Source organism: Letharia lupina (genome assembly GCF_014066315.1).
Source record: "Letharia lupina isolate WasteWater1 chromosome Unknown contig_21, whole genome shotgun sequence".
Taxonomy (NCBI): domain Eukaryota; kingdom Fungi; phylum Ascomycota; class Lecanoromycetes; order Lecanorales; family Parmeliaceae; genus Letharia; species Letharia lupina.
In genome coordinates this window covers 657,388-673,804 of record NW_023502990.1, presented here as the reverse complement: position 1 = coordinate 673,804, position 16,417 = coordinate 657,388, and the positions used below count along the sequence as shown (strand labels likewise).

At 48.6% G+C, this 16,417-nt stretch overlaps 4 protein-coding genes across 4 annotated transcripts; 2 read left to right on the top strand and 2 right to left on the bottom strand.

Annotated features, from left to right (window-relative positions):
* Positions 1-239: 239 nt before the first annotated feature.
* HO133_005459 (uncharacterized protein) lies at positions 240-4,291 on the top strand (the record flags this gene model as incomplete). Its single annotated transcript, XM_037296369.1, has 11 exons — positions 240-248; positions 339-462; positions 523-667; positions 737-903; positions 959-1,148; positions 1,196-1,304; positions 1,354-2,305; positions 2,355-3,562; positions 3,615-3,926; positions 3,979-4,108; positions 4,182-4,291. The coding sequence occupies 11 exons, from the start codon at positions 240-242 to the stop codon at positions 4,289-4,291; spliced, it is 3,456 nt and encodes a 1,151-aa protein (XP_037148351.1).
* A 1,276-nt stretch (positions 4,292-5,567) lies between these two features.
* On the bottom strand, positions 5,568-6,100 carry HO133_005458 (uncharacterized protein; the record flags this gene model as incomplete). The annotated part of the gene is made up of 2 exons (XM_037296368.1): positions 5,568-5,646; positions 5,724-6,100. The coding sequence occupies 2 exons, from the start codon at positions 6,098-6,100 to the stop codon at positions 5,568-5,570; spliced, it is 456 nt and encodes a 151-aa protein (XP_037148350.1).
* A 2,280-nt stretch (positions 6,101-8,380) lies between these two features.
* On the bottom strand, positions 8,381-9,296 carry HO133_005457 (uncharacterized protein; the record flags this gene model as incomplete). Its single annotated transcript, XM_037296367.1, has 3 exons — positions 8,381-8,777; positions 8,885-9,193; positions 9,253-9,296. The coding sequence occupies 3 exons, from the start codon at positions 9,294-9,296 to the stop codon at positions 8,381-8,383; spliced, it is 750 nt and encodes a 249-aa protein (XP_037148349.1).
* A 1,945-nt stretch (positions 9,297-11,241) lies between these two features.
* HO133_005456 (uncharacterized protein) lies at positions 11,242-12,460 on the top strand (the record flags this gene model as incomplete). The annotated part of the gene is made up of 3 exons (XM_037296366.1): positions 11,242-11,356; positions 11,431-11,796; positions 11,952-12,460. The coding sequence occupies 3 exons, from the start codon at positions 11,242-11,244 to the stop codon at positions 12,458-12,460; spliced, it is 990 nt and encodes a 329-aa protein (XP_037148348.1).
* Between the last annotated feature and the right edge of the window lie 3,957 nt (positions 12,461-16,417).

Below are 16,417 nucleotides of genomic sequence, written 5' to 3'. Positions count from 1 at the left end.
CTCAACACACTGCCAAACTTAGAAGACTTCGTCATCATCCACGCCCCATGAACATTTCAAGGAACTCAAGGAATCTGCAATCCCATATCCCATTAGGTCGCACACAACTTATACAACTTCAAGCCCAACCCTTCACTGTCGGCAAGTGTGGTTTTTGCGAAGCAGCTCATTCCGCATGACAGAGACCCCGCCCGCATCACCTGTTCCGACCTTTCCTTTCTCACTTTCTCTTGCCCAAGATGGATCCTGTAAGCACCAATCTCGACAACAGAGCCATGGATTCCGAGGATGGGAATGAGGCAGTGGCTGACTTGGACACCCGTCTGGGTGAACTACAGATGGGAGGTGGTGGTGATATGCTAATCGACGATTACGATGTGGTTGATGAGAAAACTGAAGTGGCTATCATCACTGCAGAGGACTCTCCAGAAGAGCAAGAACCCGAGATCCGGGCGGACGATTGTATACTACCTGAGATATTACAGTATTCCTCTTGGGAGCTCCGTTCTAACTCACTGGTAGATGATGCTATGAAACTCCGAATCCTGCCCAAAGATGCCGATTTAGAGACAGACAGTGAAGCTGTACACACTTGGGTTATTGATGATTGGCGACACCTGGAAAAGAAAACACGGGGCCCCAAGTTCGAGTGTGGCGGGCATCCATGGTGTGTGGGATCATAATCTGGCACTTGTCGACTCGAAGCTTGGGGAATATGACGTTGACTGTATATTAGGAGAGTACTGCTATTTCCATTTGGAAACAACGTCGACTTCGCGTCTTTCTATCTCGAACAAGGCTATGAAGATGGAGACCAGAAGCCGCCTGAGGGCTGGTACGCTTGTGTACAATTCAGCTTGGTTTTGTGGAACAAGCATGACCCATCGATATATGTTATGCATAGTAAGAGAAGAAGCAAGCGTGCAATCGACGTCCGTGCTGACATATATTCCACCAGCTGCGAACCACCGCTTTAACGCCGAAGAAAGTGACTGGGGCTTCACACGATTCGCCGAGGTACGGCGGCTTTTCGCTCCACAGTGGGACAACAAAGGTCGGCCCATGATTGAGAATGATGCCGTTAATGTGACCGCATATCTCCGGATATACAAGGATCCAACAGGAGTCCTCTGGCATAACTTCATAAAGTTAGTATTTTCCTTGGCCAGAGAAAGCTTTGCTGAGACATGTGAAGTTACAACTCGAAGAAAGAGACCGGCATGGTTGGCCTTAAGAATCAAGGCGCTACCTGCTATCTCAACTCACTCCTTCAATCCCTATACTTCACGAACGCTTTTCGCAAGGTACGCCATGTTTCTGTACAGAAAGAAAGCCACCATCTAACTCTCGCAGGCAGTGTACCAAATACCTACAGAAGCCGAATCTGATCGAAAGACAGCAAACAGCGCCTGGGCTCTTCAAAGACTCTTCTACATGTTACAAAGCTACGAAGAAGCTGTTTCGACCCAGGAGCTAACAGCTTCTTTCGGTTGGGAGACCAAGCACATCTTTGAGCAACAAGACGTCCAGGAGCTTTCAAGAATCCTTATGGAACGTATGGAGGAGCGAATGAAGGGCACTGATGCTGAGAACGCATTAGCAAATATGTTCGTGGGCAAAATGAAAACCTACATATCCTGCATCAACGTCGATTATGAATCGTCGCGAATAGAGGACTTTTGGGATATCCAACTGAACGTCAGTGGGAATAAGAGCCTGGACGAAAGCTTCAAGGACTACATCCAGGTAGAGACCATGGAGGGCGAGAACAAATATTTCGCAGAAGGGTATGGCCTGCAAGACGCCAAGAAGGGTGTGATCTTCGAAAGCTTCCCTCAAGTTCTCCACCTCCAACTGAAGCGCTTTGAATATGATATCAACCGTGATGCAATGATGAAGGTCAATGACCGCTACGAATTCCCTGAGATCTTTGACGCTTCACCCTATCTATCAAACAGTGCAGACAAATCTGAACCATATGTCTACCAACTCCACGGCGTGCTCGTGCACAGTGGTGACTTCAACGCTGGACATTACTACGCCTTCTTGAAGCCGACTGCGAACGGACATTTTTACAAATTCGACGACGATAGAGTGACGCGAGCAACCTTGAAGGAGGCATTGGAAGAAAATTTCGGTGGTGATTACGCGAAACTCAATGGCAATGTCGGCGTCCGAAATCCATACACGCGGACTCTATCAACCAAGCGATCGATGAGCGCTTACATGCTCGTCTACATTCGTCAAAGCCGTGTGCAGAGTATACTACACGAGGTATCTGCGGAGGACACACCCCCCCACCTTGGTTGGTTGGCTTTTAAATTTATGTTTTGACATTTACTAACAGGCAATAGCAAAACAACTCAATGAGGAGCGAGAAGCTGCTGAGCTTCGGCGGAAAGAACGTGAAGAGCAACACCTATATCTCTCGATCGGCGTGGTTACCGAAGATAACTTCAAAGCACATCAAGGTTTCGACCTTACCGATTGGGATCCAGACGAAGCAACGAACTCTACACCGAAAGTCCATCGTGTCTTGAGGACTTCAACCCTAGCAGAGTTCGCCAAGACTTTAGCCGAGAGTCAGCGGCTCCCACCTGAGCAAGTCCGCTTGTGGGTGATGGTAAATCGCCAGAACAAGACTATACGACCAGACCAACCCCTTCCGGAGCCAGAGATGACCATAGACGAGGCTTACAGCAAGTACGGTGGCCGGGATAAGAGCTTCCGGCTGTTCCTAGAAAGGGCCTCGCAGATCGAAGCAGGGAAATCCATGTGGCCAGATATACAACCACCAAACACCACCAACAATCAGCCGATGCTGATATTCCTCAAATACTTTGACGCCGAGGCGCAGACTCTGAAGGGCGCTGGTCACATCTATGTCAAGAAGCAGTGTAAGGTTGCGGAAATGGTACCCATGATACTGCAGCTTATGGGCTGGTCACATGGCCCAAACGCTTTGTCCAATGGCGTTACGAATGGTACACCTTCACCACCCTCGCTCGCACTCTATGAGGAAATCAAGCATTCGATGATTGAGCCAATGAAGCCGAAATCCACCTTACATCAAGCCGAAATCCAAGATGGTGACATTGTCTGTTTTCAACAAGTTTTGTCAGAAAAAGAAGCCTTGGGTGTTGCGCAGGCTGGCGGCTACACTGACGCCAGAGAGTTCTACGATTACCTACTGAATCGCAAAACCGTCAGCTTCTCTCCCAAATTTCCCACTGAGAGTGACAGCGACATTTTCAAGATCGATCTCAGTCGAAAAATGTCATATGAGCAATTCTCAGCGAAGGTTGGCGAATACCTGAAGGTCGACCCGACACACCTCCGCTTTTCGACTGTCAACTCCACCACGGGCAAGGTCAAGAACCCCGTAAAGCGGAATGCAAACCAGAACCTGTATCAAATACTGAGTCCGCAATTTGGAACATATAGCAACAACAATCAGCGCGACGATGCGTTGTATTACGAAATTCTGGACATGAGCCTCAGCGAAATGGATACGAAGAAGAGCCTGAAGATCAGTTGGGTCACTGAAGGAATGTCCAGAGAGGTTTGTGATTCGACGAGTCTGTTTCATACCTGTACGCTGACGTGATCTGTAGGAGTTCTTCGAGGTCCTCGTGCCCAAATCCGGCACTGTACGCGACCTCCACCAGGGTCTGCAACAAAAGGCCAAACTTGACGACGAGACCACACAGAGAGTGCGGATATACGAAGTGCGCGCAAACAAAGTGTACAAAGAGCTTCTCCCAGATGATCACGTGGCGGTCCTCTCCGATTTTGCGGGACTGTACGCGGAAAAGATGCCCGAAGAAGAGCAATACGCTGATAGGAGAGATTTTGTCGACTGCTTTCACTTCGAAAAGGAGCCAAGCAAACCGCATGGTATTCCTTTCAAGTTCCTCGTCAAATCTGTGAGTGATCCCGCAAGTGTCAAAAAGCTGGGCTGGTATTGACAAAGCACAGGACGAGACATTCAAGGATACCAAATCGCGCCTGTCGAAGCGAATCGGCATCAAAGGCAAACAGTTCGACAAGATCAAATTTGCCATCATCCAGCGGTCTATCTATTCCAAGCCGACCTATCTGGACGATGGTGAGTTCGGTCTTTTCACCCTTATCATTACGCTCTACGTATCAGGATTGCAATAGCTAACGCAACAGTGCAGATGACATTCTCTCCGAAGCCATCGGCAGCCCGGATGACCAACTCGGCCTCGATCATGTAAATAGATCTAAAGGACTTGGAGGCAAAGGTGATTCGATATTTATCCGGTGATCATCTGCCCGCCTACTGTATTTACAGCACTCTGCAGATTGCTTTTGGAGCGAGCATCATTAGCTGGTGCTTTCTTATTTTTGGAGTCTGGGAAAAGGAGGATCTCCTTGCTCCCGTGCCCAGGGCAGGAGAAACAGCATGGCATGGGAAATGAAAATATGGCTCAGTATGGATCATACGTCCATCGAAATGATAGTTGTTTGTACACTAGAATGTAGCGTGCATCGATTGAGAGAGACTTTGTGAATGTGGATCGGATCAACATCTCATGTGCAGTGCTCTGATTGGCGTATTTCGCTCAGGTACTTGACATTCTCGTTCACTAATAACTGGATCGCAAAGTCCATCCTCTCCCGGCCCACACGGCCATACCGGGAAAGTCATGTAACACCAGGCTCTTCCAGGAGACAATGAGCCCCTGAAGGCAAGCTTTGCAATCCAGCAGCTCGGTTACATTCGCTTCTGATCTCGGACCTGGTTTGCATCAAAACGGCCGATATGCCCCGTGGATGACGGCGACCGGCCCATCTTTATGACATCAACCTCCCATCACGGGGTCAACGATGATATGCACATCATGAGCATTACGTGAGATATTCGGTGATCAGCATGTACATCAGGCTCCCCGGTTGCAGCATTATTCTACGTCACGTCCCTGGTCTGAATTGTCCGTGCCGTCCTTGTATCTGCGACGCATGAAGGTATCCAAGGTTACAAAGGTCTTCAGACGCACGTGTCTTGTAGGTGGTCTTTGTCATGGCGTTTGGAAGCCGGCATGCCGGAAACCGGCTTCTCTACCAGTACCTACCGCGCGACGTTGGTCGGTTGAACAATCTAATTGACTTCGGTGCCGAGGCATTCGTGAAACACACCATGGCGGTCACGATGTTACTTTTTGGACGCACGGCGCCATGGTGACGCGAGGATTTGACGAGCGGCATCTCATCGCGAGCGAGAGTTGATCGGGGACAGAAGGACGTGCGATTTGGAAATGGGGAAAGTTCCAAGCAGTGCATGCGCAGATGCTCTCAACATCATTGTCATTATTGGCTGCAACCAAGCATCGGTAGTTGTACACTTTTCATTGTCCTTTTCTCTTCTCAAAAGACTACGGTCTAGGTACGTCTGAAGTTATAATTACAGCTGCAATCCCTGACATTCTCATCAAGAGTAAAAACTTAATAACCGCCCTGCGGCTGCGACCCGATCAGGCGGTAATGTTGGTAGAAGGTGAAATGCCGTGTTACGAGTAGAATGAATATATGCGAAAAGTCATTTATGCAATGTGCCTATCGAAGTGGATGGTTGAAAGGCGAGGTAGGTAGTTGAAGAGGGCTGTAGTGACTGTTGGAATGCTGCGAGAGTAGTTAGCGTTTTAATCGTATCTGTGTGGAGCAAGGAAAGAGGAAGTACCTGGGCTCAAAGGCTTCACTTTTTATCGTAAGAAGTAACGCCGACCGAAGCACTGGCAAGAGGGGCTGGTACTACCGCCGAATTCTCGGCCACCTTCTTTGGGGTCCCAGTAGAGCCAGCGCCTGCTACGCCTGAGACACCCACCTTCTTCTTCTTCACATCCAGCTTCTTTGGGATCCCAGTAGAGCCAGCGCCCGATACACCCGTAGGCAGGAAGCCGCCAGGGGGCAGGATCCCGGCAGGGATGGAGGCGGTAGCGCTTGGCTCTGGACCTGGTGGTCTCTGGTGCCACTTCCCAGGAGGGCCGTGAGGGCCGTGAGGGTGCCACTGAGGACTCGCGAGGACGGCCATGGGGGCTAGGACGGCCACGAAGATGGCGAGGGAGGATAGATGCATCTTGAGTTGTTGTTGTGGGATAGAAGAGGCGGTTGAGATTCGATAGGCGGGTAAGACAAGGATGGTTTGATGTGAATGAAAGTAATTTCGATCAACGAAAGGCTGTTTGTGGAAGGTCGAATGAAAAGAGAGTGATGATGAGAAAGAAGTCAGCATGGGGAGACCAGTTCTTATACTGGCCCGGACCACAGGCGTTCCTGCAGCAAATTACCCGTACCCGAAGTACCCTCTCCAGCTTCAATCACCCCAGAGCTGGTTGGCTCGAAGGTTTCGGATACATGTCACACGAAACCATAGTCAGTGACGATGAGCAGAACCGGTCGTGCCGGGATGTGGGGCTCGTCAAGCACCATGTTGAGCCATCGTTTACATGGCGTTGCGGGCCGAAGGTGTACGAAGATCGCTGCGATCAGCAAGCCCGGACTTGACCAATGCTCGTAGATTGCCACGCGCGCAGGGGAATATCAACTCTTCAAGAGGCGTTTCAAGACCATGACCTCCTTCGGGATCACCCTAGCGTCAAATGCGAAACGACATTAATGAGACATCCTTGTATTCCTTCACACACCTCGAAGATTTTGCTCGAAACCCCGAACGAATCAGACATGGGACACATCAATGTGGCACAAGAGACCGCCCTCTCAGCCATTTGTGCGTTTTTCAAGCCATTTAACCAACGTACGGCGTTCATACAGAAAACCTCCACCAGACTGTTGAAAAATAGTATCGCAGTGATGAATGCAAAAACGATACGCTTTGCAGCAGTGACAGAAGTAGATGAGGAAGACAAGGTAGTCGGACTCGATGGCGTATTCCGTGTGGTCCAAGTGGCCGGCGGCAAGCCCGGCTTGTCATGTTTTGATTGGATTACCCTTATCATTACATATCATTGGTAACTTGATTTTGCACATGAAAGGATTATGGGAATCGTGAATGATGATTCACGGCTGAGAAGGAAGGCAATGAAATTAACAGGACCTCTGATCAGGGAGAGTTCCGCATCCTAAATTGAGGATTAGGCAGGTCAATGCCTTTACACGGCACATCCAGAGAACTCATGATTACGGTATTTGTATTCATTGAGCAGGGTGAAGGTAGCCCCGAACGGATACGGTACTCGTAATAAAGTGCTAAAGTGCTAAAGTGGTAAAGGTATGCCAGCCGAGACTCTTATGCACTGTACTTTAACGCTGGATGCATAAAGTAATGCATGCTGAAGGCTGAAGCTCAGACCTACCCCTGTTTTCTTAATCATTGGGAAACTAAAAAAAATCTGCGAATTTGGCACCCCCCCATAATCAAAAATCAAAAATTTGAATTTTTCTGTATAACCTCACCACCACTTGTTTTTACAGTCTAAAAATTTTACGATATCTACTTATTATATTAAATAATCTATCTTTAAATTTTAGAAAAATTTAGATTTTAATCTTGTAAGTGAAATATAAAAAGTGAGAATATATCGCGAACTTGAAAATTTACCTCGGCTATTTTTTTTACCGTCAAGACTATCTTAAGAAAATCTAAGAATTTATTAAATCTTTATTCTATAATAAAACGAATAATTAGAATCTTTTATAATTCGATATTCTTAATCTCTTATATAATTATTAAAATCTAGAAATTTTTTAGAATATTATAAGTTATCGTTGTGAGGCTATTTAAGAAAAGCACTTTTTCTATTTTTTGAGGGGGGTGCCAAAATCGCGATTCTAGTTTCCCAATGATTAAGAAAATAGGGGTAACTCTAAGGTACTCTACTCGCTTGCGGCGTGAAGCCGCTTAGCGTGTCGACCCACTCATCCCACCATAGGATGTACTCTACAATTCAGGGGCTCAACCCTCCAGCCAAAACATCGTGCTCCCCAGCCGCCAGACGATAGGACAAAAGAAACACCCAGAGTGGCGATATCACGTTGTATGTTACTAATATTGTATGTATCATTGGGCCGAACACGTAGATAATTGATCCTTTGCTGGAAAAAGGGAAGCTCCCCGCGACAAAAAGATGCAGAGTCAAAGATAATGACACACGGAAGAACGACTCAGAAAGTCCACGATCCCTTAATCTTCCCCAGGTCCAGGTCGAGTTAACGTGAAACAACCTGCTAATAACGGCGACAGAAAGTCTAGCCCGCATGCACTACTACTGTGTTTGCTGCAGGCTCACGGAATACCAGTCACATTCAGATATTCTGGGGTACACCATAGGTATAGAGACATGTGCTCTCGCGACTGACCATTAGAGCGGTACATTATTCCAGACAACATACAATGTGATCAAGTCAACCTCCCATCTTTCTCTAATCCACTTTTTCGAGACATGTCCTCTTGCCCGTCTCCATAAACCCAGTATTGGGCACCCAATCCTACATCACAGCAGGCTTGAAAAATACCGCACAGCTTGAACGCCCATGGCACCTTCCCAGGTTCCGACATGAAGAAGAACCCCATCTTCATTGCATCTCCTAAGAGCCAATTCACCAATACCGACAACCGGAATCCTTTACAGGAGTGAGCGCGTTGATTGGAGAAAATTTGTGGAAGCGGAAGCACCGCTTCGATTGCAAGCCCAACGTAGCCGATGATGTTAGTGTAGACAGAGGCAGCGATAGGCCGAACGAAGGCATGCATGACGAGCAAAGAGAGGGTCAAGCCGAGAAGGTATTCCCAGTACCTGGAAGGCCGAAGAGTTAGCATTCGGATGTTCCCGCTTCCTCGTCGTGGTCTTCGTGATCCTCAATCCGAACTTGGAAAGTGGAATACCCGAAAGAACGCACTCACGGTCGCTGCGCCCTCCATCTCCAAAAACCCCATGGTCTGCCCGGCTCCATAGTCTTGAAAGGTCCCTCTCCCCGCCATGGAGGCCTATTGTCCAGCGCAACTTTCAGCAGTACCACTTGTACAGCCACCATAATTACAGCTTGTATGAGAAGAGCAAGGTCATAACGGGCGCCAGGCCAATAGAAGATCTTCAAGATCGATGCTGTAAGCATGATCAAAGGGATGTCGAGAGAGAAACCAGCAGACGTGCGATTTCGGTGGATGGAAAGAATCTGATCAGTGTACGATGTAAGAGGAGAGAATATGAGACTGTGTAGATGAGAGGTCAGTGATCATATTGCATAAGACAGCTGGGAGGGGAGACATACAAGAGAGGAGTGAAGGAAGAAATCAACGTTGCGACAAATGCCATACTGGGCGCAACGAAAAGCTGCACAATAGTCGATACGCAGTGACGGTTATGATAGTCATTGTATGGACATAATTGGGTAGAAGAGGTAAATCCAGTTGAAAGAGCTGTGGGCCGATGGGACAGATGGCAAACTTGGAGCCCCACGACTGGTAGACAACAGACTGTTCAGGTTGGATTGAAATGGCGAAGGTATCGCACCGTATAGGCCAGATGCTCTCAAGATTGTCAAGTCGCCATTAAGCTCCGTATTGACAGAGTTGGCGAGCACTGGACTGACACACTGGGTACAACAACACTGAATGGGAACATGATTCCAGATTTTCCTCTCCAAAATGACTAAGCAGCTTTAGGATCTGTGATTGGTGGATTCGCTCCCCACCACGACACGAGACACGAGAACCTCTCCCTTATTATACAAGCTCAACAACCACGGTACAGATGATGGTCGAGGACTGCACCGCCAAAGCTGGACAGATCTGGCGCACAGGGGATGATGTCAAGTTAAAATCTAGCCTTCCTTCCCAACTTCCATTTCGTCCTCCCTTTCCTTCCTCCATTTGCTTCCTTCGTTCCTTCGTTCTTTCGTACCAAACACTCAACCCTCGCAGCAAGAGGCTAGAGCGCTGCCGGCATTCAAGCTTTCACTCAAGCTTTTTTTACCGAGGCATGTTTCTGAGAACCGAGCGTTAGGGACAGTTTTGCAGGACGGGCGGAACGAGTGATGCCGTGTTGGTGCATGAGTGCATGAGTGGCTTGAGTGCATGAGTGAGTGCATGAATGCATACATTACCTCAACACCACCGTCCTTCTTTATCCTTCCAAAGAATCCACTGGTGCAGGAATCCAGAAGGGTGAACCTCTTATTTACTTTCGGAAATTATCACCCAATCGATCATCTATCTCGCCCTTTTTCGGCCATGTTTACGCAATGCGAAAGAGCCCCTCGAGCCCCTCGAGGGTCCCGCCTAGAAGGCCAAGCCCGCGGTTGGATGCACCCGGCCTCGATCTACCTTAATTTTAAGATTGGCCATCGCTCTCCTCACCACACAAGGCATACACACATCCACACCTCCCTCCTCGCCGAAACATCTTATTTGAACTTGGAAACATCTTATCGCATCAGCTTTCTGCACTCTCCACTATGAATATCAAGGCAATTCTTGCAACGGCCCAGCTTGCCGGTTTGCCCTCATAGCTACCGGCGGTGTCCGTAATTCGTGACGTGATATGTGTGGACAAGGGCGTCAGGGGCACCAAGGGTAGGCCGACGATATGTCAACATTCATCCTGGCGGAAAGTATTGGCTGGATCGTTCCGGTCACGTCACGAAATGTAGCATCTTGACATCCATCCCTGGGGCATGCGGGCTCCGGTAAAGGTCTGTACACCGTCTACTTGTTGATGCATCGCGGAAGATTGTTGATTTGGATGCCTGTACTCGCAGAATCGTCTTCCCTTCCTTCGATCCCAATGGCTCTTGAAAGACTCTGGCGTTATATTGCTCCTTCCGTGCATTCAAGCGTCTGGGCCGGGCCTACGGTTCTACCTCTCCTAAATGTGGCTAGAAACCATGTGGACGAGTGGGGACAGCAGACTCGCAAAGCATCTTTAAGCGCCCATTGCAAGGATTACTTGTTCATTGGATGATCATGGTGCCAACGCTCCAATCCCATCACTCTGGTCATGATTTTTTCGGCATATAGAACATACAACTTCGTCGTTACCCTTCTGCACCGTCCCTCCTTCTACTACACCAACTCTGTAGGTGACAACGCTCTTTCAATATCCACATTCCTTTCGAAGCTTGACAACTACCCAACATTCTGAGGTCTCTTTTTCGCAGCTTGAAGCTTGCTTTCCTTTTTTTTCACTTCTAGGGTCAACTTCTACACTACATACTCATCATTTTTCGCAAACAATCCTCCTCGGAGACCTTTCATACAAAATGAGGAATCATCGGATCTTCGCTCTACTCTTCGCCCTTGCCGGTCCCTGGCAGGTCACTGCTCAGAGGGAACATCGATGGTCCACATTCAGCGAAGTGGAAACCCCAACTTCAGGTATACTGCGTTGATGGCTCCTGCCGCCTTGGAAGCCTATTATCACACAGCATGCTGACTCCAACACGCTTTAGGATCACCTATCACGGTCCAAACATCGGCGGTGATCACGATTGCTTCCAATCCGGTAGCTACTCCCATGACGACTGCTTTGTCCGTGGAGAAGTCGCAAGGTGCCGTACTTCAGAACGCTACCATACCGGCCTCCGCTATCAGTGTAGCGCCAGCACCTATCAATGCTGGCGTCATGACCATAGCCATTCACAATTACTGGACGGCCCCATTATCGGTCTCGTACTTCCAAAACAGCGACTCCCCAAGCGCCGTCGGTGCCCCAAAGCCAGCTCCGCTAGGAACAACTACACAGGTAGTGTTTCCCACAAACTGGGCTGGCAGAATCGTCATTGGGAAGACCACCGACGCCGACGGCAGCAAGATCGGTACGTACATTTCGGAGCTGATTATTCCCAATCTGTAGTAAGATCGAGTCACAAGACATGTCTCGGGAGCAAAAAGACCTTTTGACTCCCGAGACCTGTCTTGCAACTACGAATGCTGCCTCGAATAGGTTTTGCTGACTCCGAAATCTGTGTAGAAGGCAGCACCACGGTATGGAACGATATCGACGTCAGCTACGTTGACGGTTTCTCCGTACCGATCGTCTGCTCGAACGCCACTGCGCCCGTCACTGGCTGCAACATCAACCTATGGGACGTTAGCGGGCCTTGCAATAATACCGTCGGTGAAGATGCCGTATGCCTGAACCCTATGCAGGGAGTCCCCAATGGGCCAGCCGATCCTTGGTTTTTGCCGTGCCAAGGTGTCGCCTACACTTTCCCCAACGACAATGTCGCGAATGATGGAAATACTGGAACATCAAATGTCTCATGCTGCATTGGGACCGAGGAGATGGGCTGCAGGGCGCCAGCTATGCAGGGAAAGGGCAATGACCAGGCGTCGAAGCGGGCGTTGCAGGCACCAGAGAAGCCGCTTGGGTTGGAAAAGGCGGTGAAGCATGATAAAGGAGATTCCGCATTGCGACATGCGCACAGCCATCTCAAGAAACATGTTGACCGGGCGAGGTTCCGCGAGCGAGCCTTTTAGAGGGCAAACGAGAGATTCCATGGTCAAGCAGTATAGAGGATGTCATTGGTTTTGTATCTATTTCAATTCTCTAGAAATATCTGGCGAGACTAGATAGCACTTTTCGGCAATAGAAGCCTTGAACTTGTTTCAAGCTTTTTTGCCTCTTTGATGTTTCCCTGATATCACTACGGTTCGTACGGCTACCTGGTTCGCTCCTTGAATCTACGGAGGTTGACAACCGAAAGTCCTGAACGCCAAGATTTCTGTGCCAAGATCTCGGATAACGCCCGGACCCGCAGGGTGGACCCAGACACTGCGCTTAAAGACGCTTCGGCAATTTACAGAGGTCTGCACCGAAAGTCCTGCACCCGCCAAGACTCTTACGCTCAGACTTCGGATAACGCCTCACCTAAAGGGCTACCTGGATAATGCGTCTGGAGTTCTTCGGAATCGCACCTAGCCCTAGCTAGGTTTCGGGGCTTAATGCCCCTATCAAGCCAAAAGAAGTACCTAAAGTCCCATTCATGCGCTGTGAGAAGATATTTCTAGGCTTCCCCTCTACAGGGCCGCTTTCCGAAAGTAGGGTTAGGGCTGCACTAGTGCGGGTGCAGGACTTTCGGTGCAGACCTCTGTACCTGGCATGAGCCTAAAGTAGCTTGGCAATGTTCTCTGGGGTCCCTCGCTACGGGGCTGCCTTCCGAAGGTAGGGTTAGGGCTGTGACTAGTGCCGTCCAGGACTTTTGGTGTCAACCTCCGTACGAGGCCCAGGAAACATCCCGACACATGAATTTCGCTCATTCGCAGTCTTGATATCTGGCAATCACAAATCCTATCGTTGGAAGACAAGCTCTAGAAATATTGCTAACATACTGTATCATATTTCCTGAGCTAGCCTGAGTCTCGTCTGCGACGAAGTGCGACGGAGTTCGGACGACGGCATGGCAATAGCTTATACCATCTGAGGAGAGATGATTGAAGAAATTGAAGTAGCCAACCCTGAGCTCCATAGTTCTCACGAGAAATCACAACCGTGGTATATCAGACCGCCGTGAAAGACTGAAAGAAATAGAGTATTATCGATCAAAGACAAGAAAGAAAAGACCGCTGAGCCTCCTGCCCATTCGTATGCTTTTTGAGCTCGATATCCTTGAAGAGCAAGAATGACATAGGCAAAACCCGTAGAGATATGATCATCATACCTCCTCAGACTCAAAAGACCTGGTTTTATTCGTTGAAGTCTACCTACTTGTGTGATTCCTAAGTTCAAGAGATTGAGAAGAATTGGCTTCCGCGAAACTGCGTTCGACTGAATGCTACTTCCGCTGTGGAGACCCAGATTCATGAGGCCCAAGCCGCCTGTCGGTAATCATAAAGCATTTCAGGCTTACGCAGACAATGTGTACAGTCTGTGGCTTCTCAAGGGTTGAAAATCCGCCATGCCACAGCTCGGGCTTCCAAGACCATGCTGCATGAGAGTGGCGACCAGGAAATAGTAGTATACGTCTCTACTCGCACACAGTACATAAGATCATCTGATCAAAACTGACCAATGACATGATTTGGAAGCATAGCCATCTAGGACGGACAAGCAACATAAGCTCTGGCGTTCGTCGGCGCTGTGTAAGCCTCTGACCTGCGTATGCGACTTCGTCAACCGCATCAATGAGCGATCAAATTCCCTTGCGCTCTGATAGCAGATTCTGTCCTCGATTGACCGTTGGACTTTCAGATGACCGTCGCAACGCAGACCAATCAAGCTTGTATCTTGAAAATTAAGCACTGTGTTTCTCCCGAATCGTCTAAAGAAGATGCTTCTTCCAGAAGCTGTTCACTACAACTATAAGACAGCAAATGCTGCCTAGATCACCTGGGACACAGCCAATGCCATGTCTCAAATGTTATTAGGCAGTCTGCCTCGGGGCTTCCGTTTCCACTGTCCTGGCAATTGCCAGCTGTAGGAAAAATCAGCGAAGTTCAACGATGTCAATGAGAGACTTACGGCCGGACAGCCAATAGCAATGACACTGAATGAAACTTGTGCACACAAAGGCCAAGGACAGATAACATGGTGCCCACCCGGCATGTAGCTGTCCCGAAGGATCTATGGAAGAAAGTATGCTCAGCTGATCAAAACGATTAGGTTAGTGGCCTCCTTGACATTTTTTACTATGCGAAACAATTGACCGATGCTGAGAAGCGACAAAAGTGGGACAAGATTCGATGGAGACGTCTGGAAGACTCCAAAGGTAGCGCAAGTCATAGCGTTTGGAGAATAATTTCAGAGCATCGACCAATGTCTTCTAGCGCGACAGATCGTTGTGTGCAAGAGCGAGTTGATGCCGCCAACCTTTTTGGGGGTTCTTCTACGTCTCAAGCCAAGATGACAGCGTGTCATGGTTGGCAAACATTACAGCCAGGAATATCTTCATGTACCGAGGCAGGTATGCCTTCTTGTGCTTTCTTCAAGGCTGGGAGCATTAGGCAACACTATCAGCAGATAGTAGGATCGCTTTCTCATGGCAGATCTGGCGGTTGGATTAGCTGACAAATGCCTAGACTATACTGTAAAGTGGCGGGATCCATCATCAGATGCACTGCAGCAGGAATGAAAAAGTCCAAAAACGATTAAATAGTATTCCGGAAAGACCTGGTCAGTGGACGTTGGATCTCGCACCATATTACGTTTTTACAAAATCCTTATGCGTAATTAGTGTCATCTAGAAGGACGGGAACCAAGGAACTCTTTGGGATCGGAGGACGCGCATGACATTGAACTTTGTTATGCATGCGTTCCGAGCACTTATAAGTCTAATTAATCAGTCATAGAAGGCAGGTTCAGAGATGATTCCAAAAATAGGGCAATTTTTCGGGGTGAATGAGCGTGATGTATACTTCCGGCTTTTGAGACTCGAGAACAATGCGATCTTGTGAGTATCCTGGGTTTCAAGCCTTCAATTTTCAATGTCGTGAGGCTTGAAGAACAAGCGTACGGAAGTAAAATGTTGGAATTTGAGCAGACCTTGGAGTCTCTTGATACTGAGATGGAAACCCCTGAAAACTCGCTCCAGTACGTAAAAGTACAAGGAGAAACGGGCCATTATCCATAGTTGGGTACTCAGATACTGGCGAGGTCAGCAGCGAAGAGCAGCTGGTTTGCTTAAGTCATACGCCGAAAGAAGCCGAAAGAATATAATGTTGTGATCAATCCTTCAGTCCTACTTCCAAGTCAACGTGTACATGAAGCAAATTCAAATGCACGTACAGAAAAGGTGGGGTGTGTGCTTGCTTGACTGGATCAAAGCTTATCCTTGACGAAACCATAAACCATTTTGATGATAGCCTGCCTGTTCGCCCTTTTTGTTCCACACATTTAGCCTCTGTACGAACTTCCTCCCACCGGAAAGCTCTTCAAATACCCATATGGTCCTCAACGTCCACTTCTCATCGGAATTTTCCCCATCCGCGAGGATGAATCTGCCATCGCCATCTGTCATCGTCTGCTTGACTTGGCTTCAATCTACCCACAAACTTCTCCCTGTCACATCACCATACAAAGCGTCCTTCTCAGTGCGCCATTCGTTGTCCAACAGGTACTGCTGGCTAGTCCCTGGGATGGATGCGGCTGTTGCGTACTGACTGAAAGTGTATCGGTTGGCCTTGGGCTATTGGATTTTAACCTTTGTAGAAGTAGACGACGTGGCTTTTCCAAGTAAGCCATAAATTCCTTGGACTGCGAAGACGGGCGAGATGTCGTCGGAGAGGGGTTTGTTTAATTTCCACGTTCCAGCCAGATCCTGGAGTGTCTTGTGAGGTGGCGCTGCCATCGCGATGAGCTGCTTTCTTGGGCGGTTTGCCAAACGCGAGAGGGATCCGCTTGCAGGGTATTGAAGAGAAGCAGCATTAAGATGTGAAGGGATCGTCCATGCGGTCCACTTTTCGTTATCATCATCAAGGACTCTCCATGCCTTGCGACGG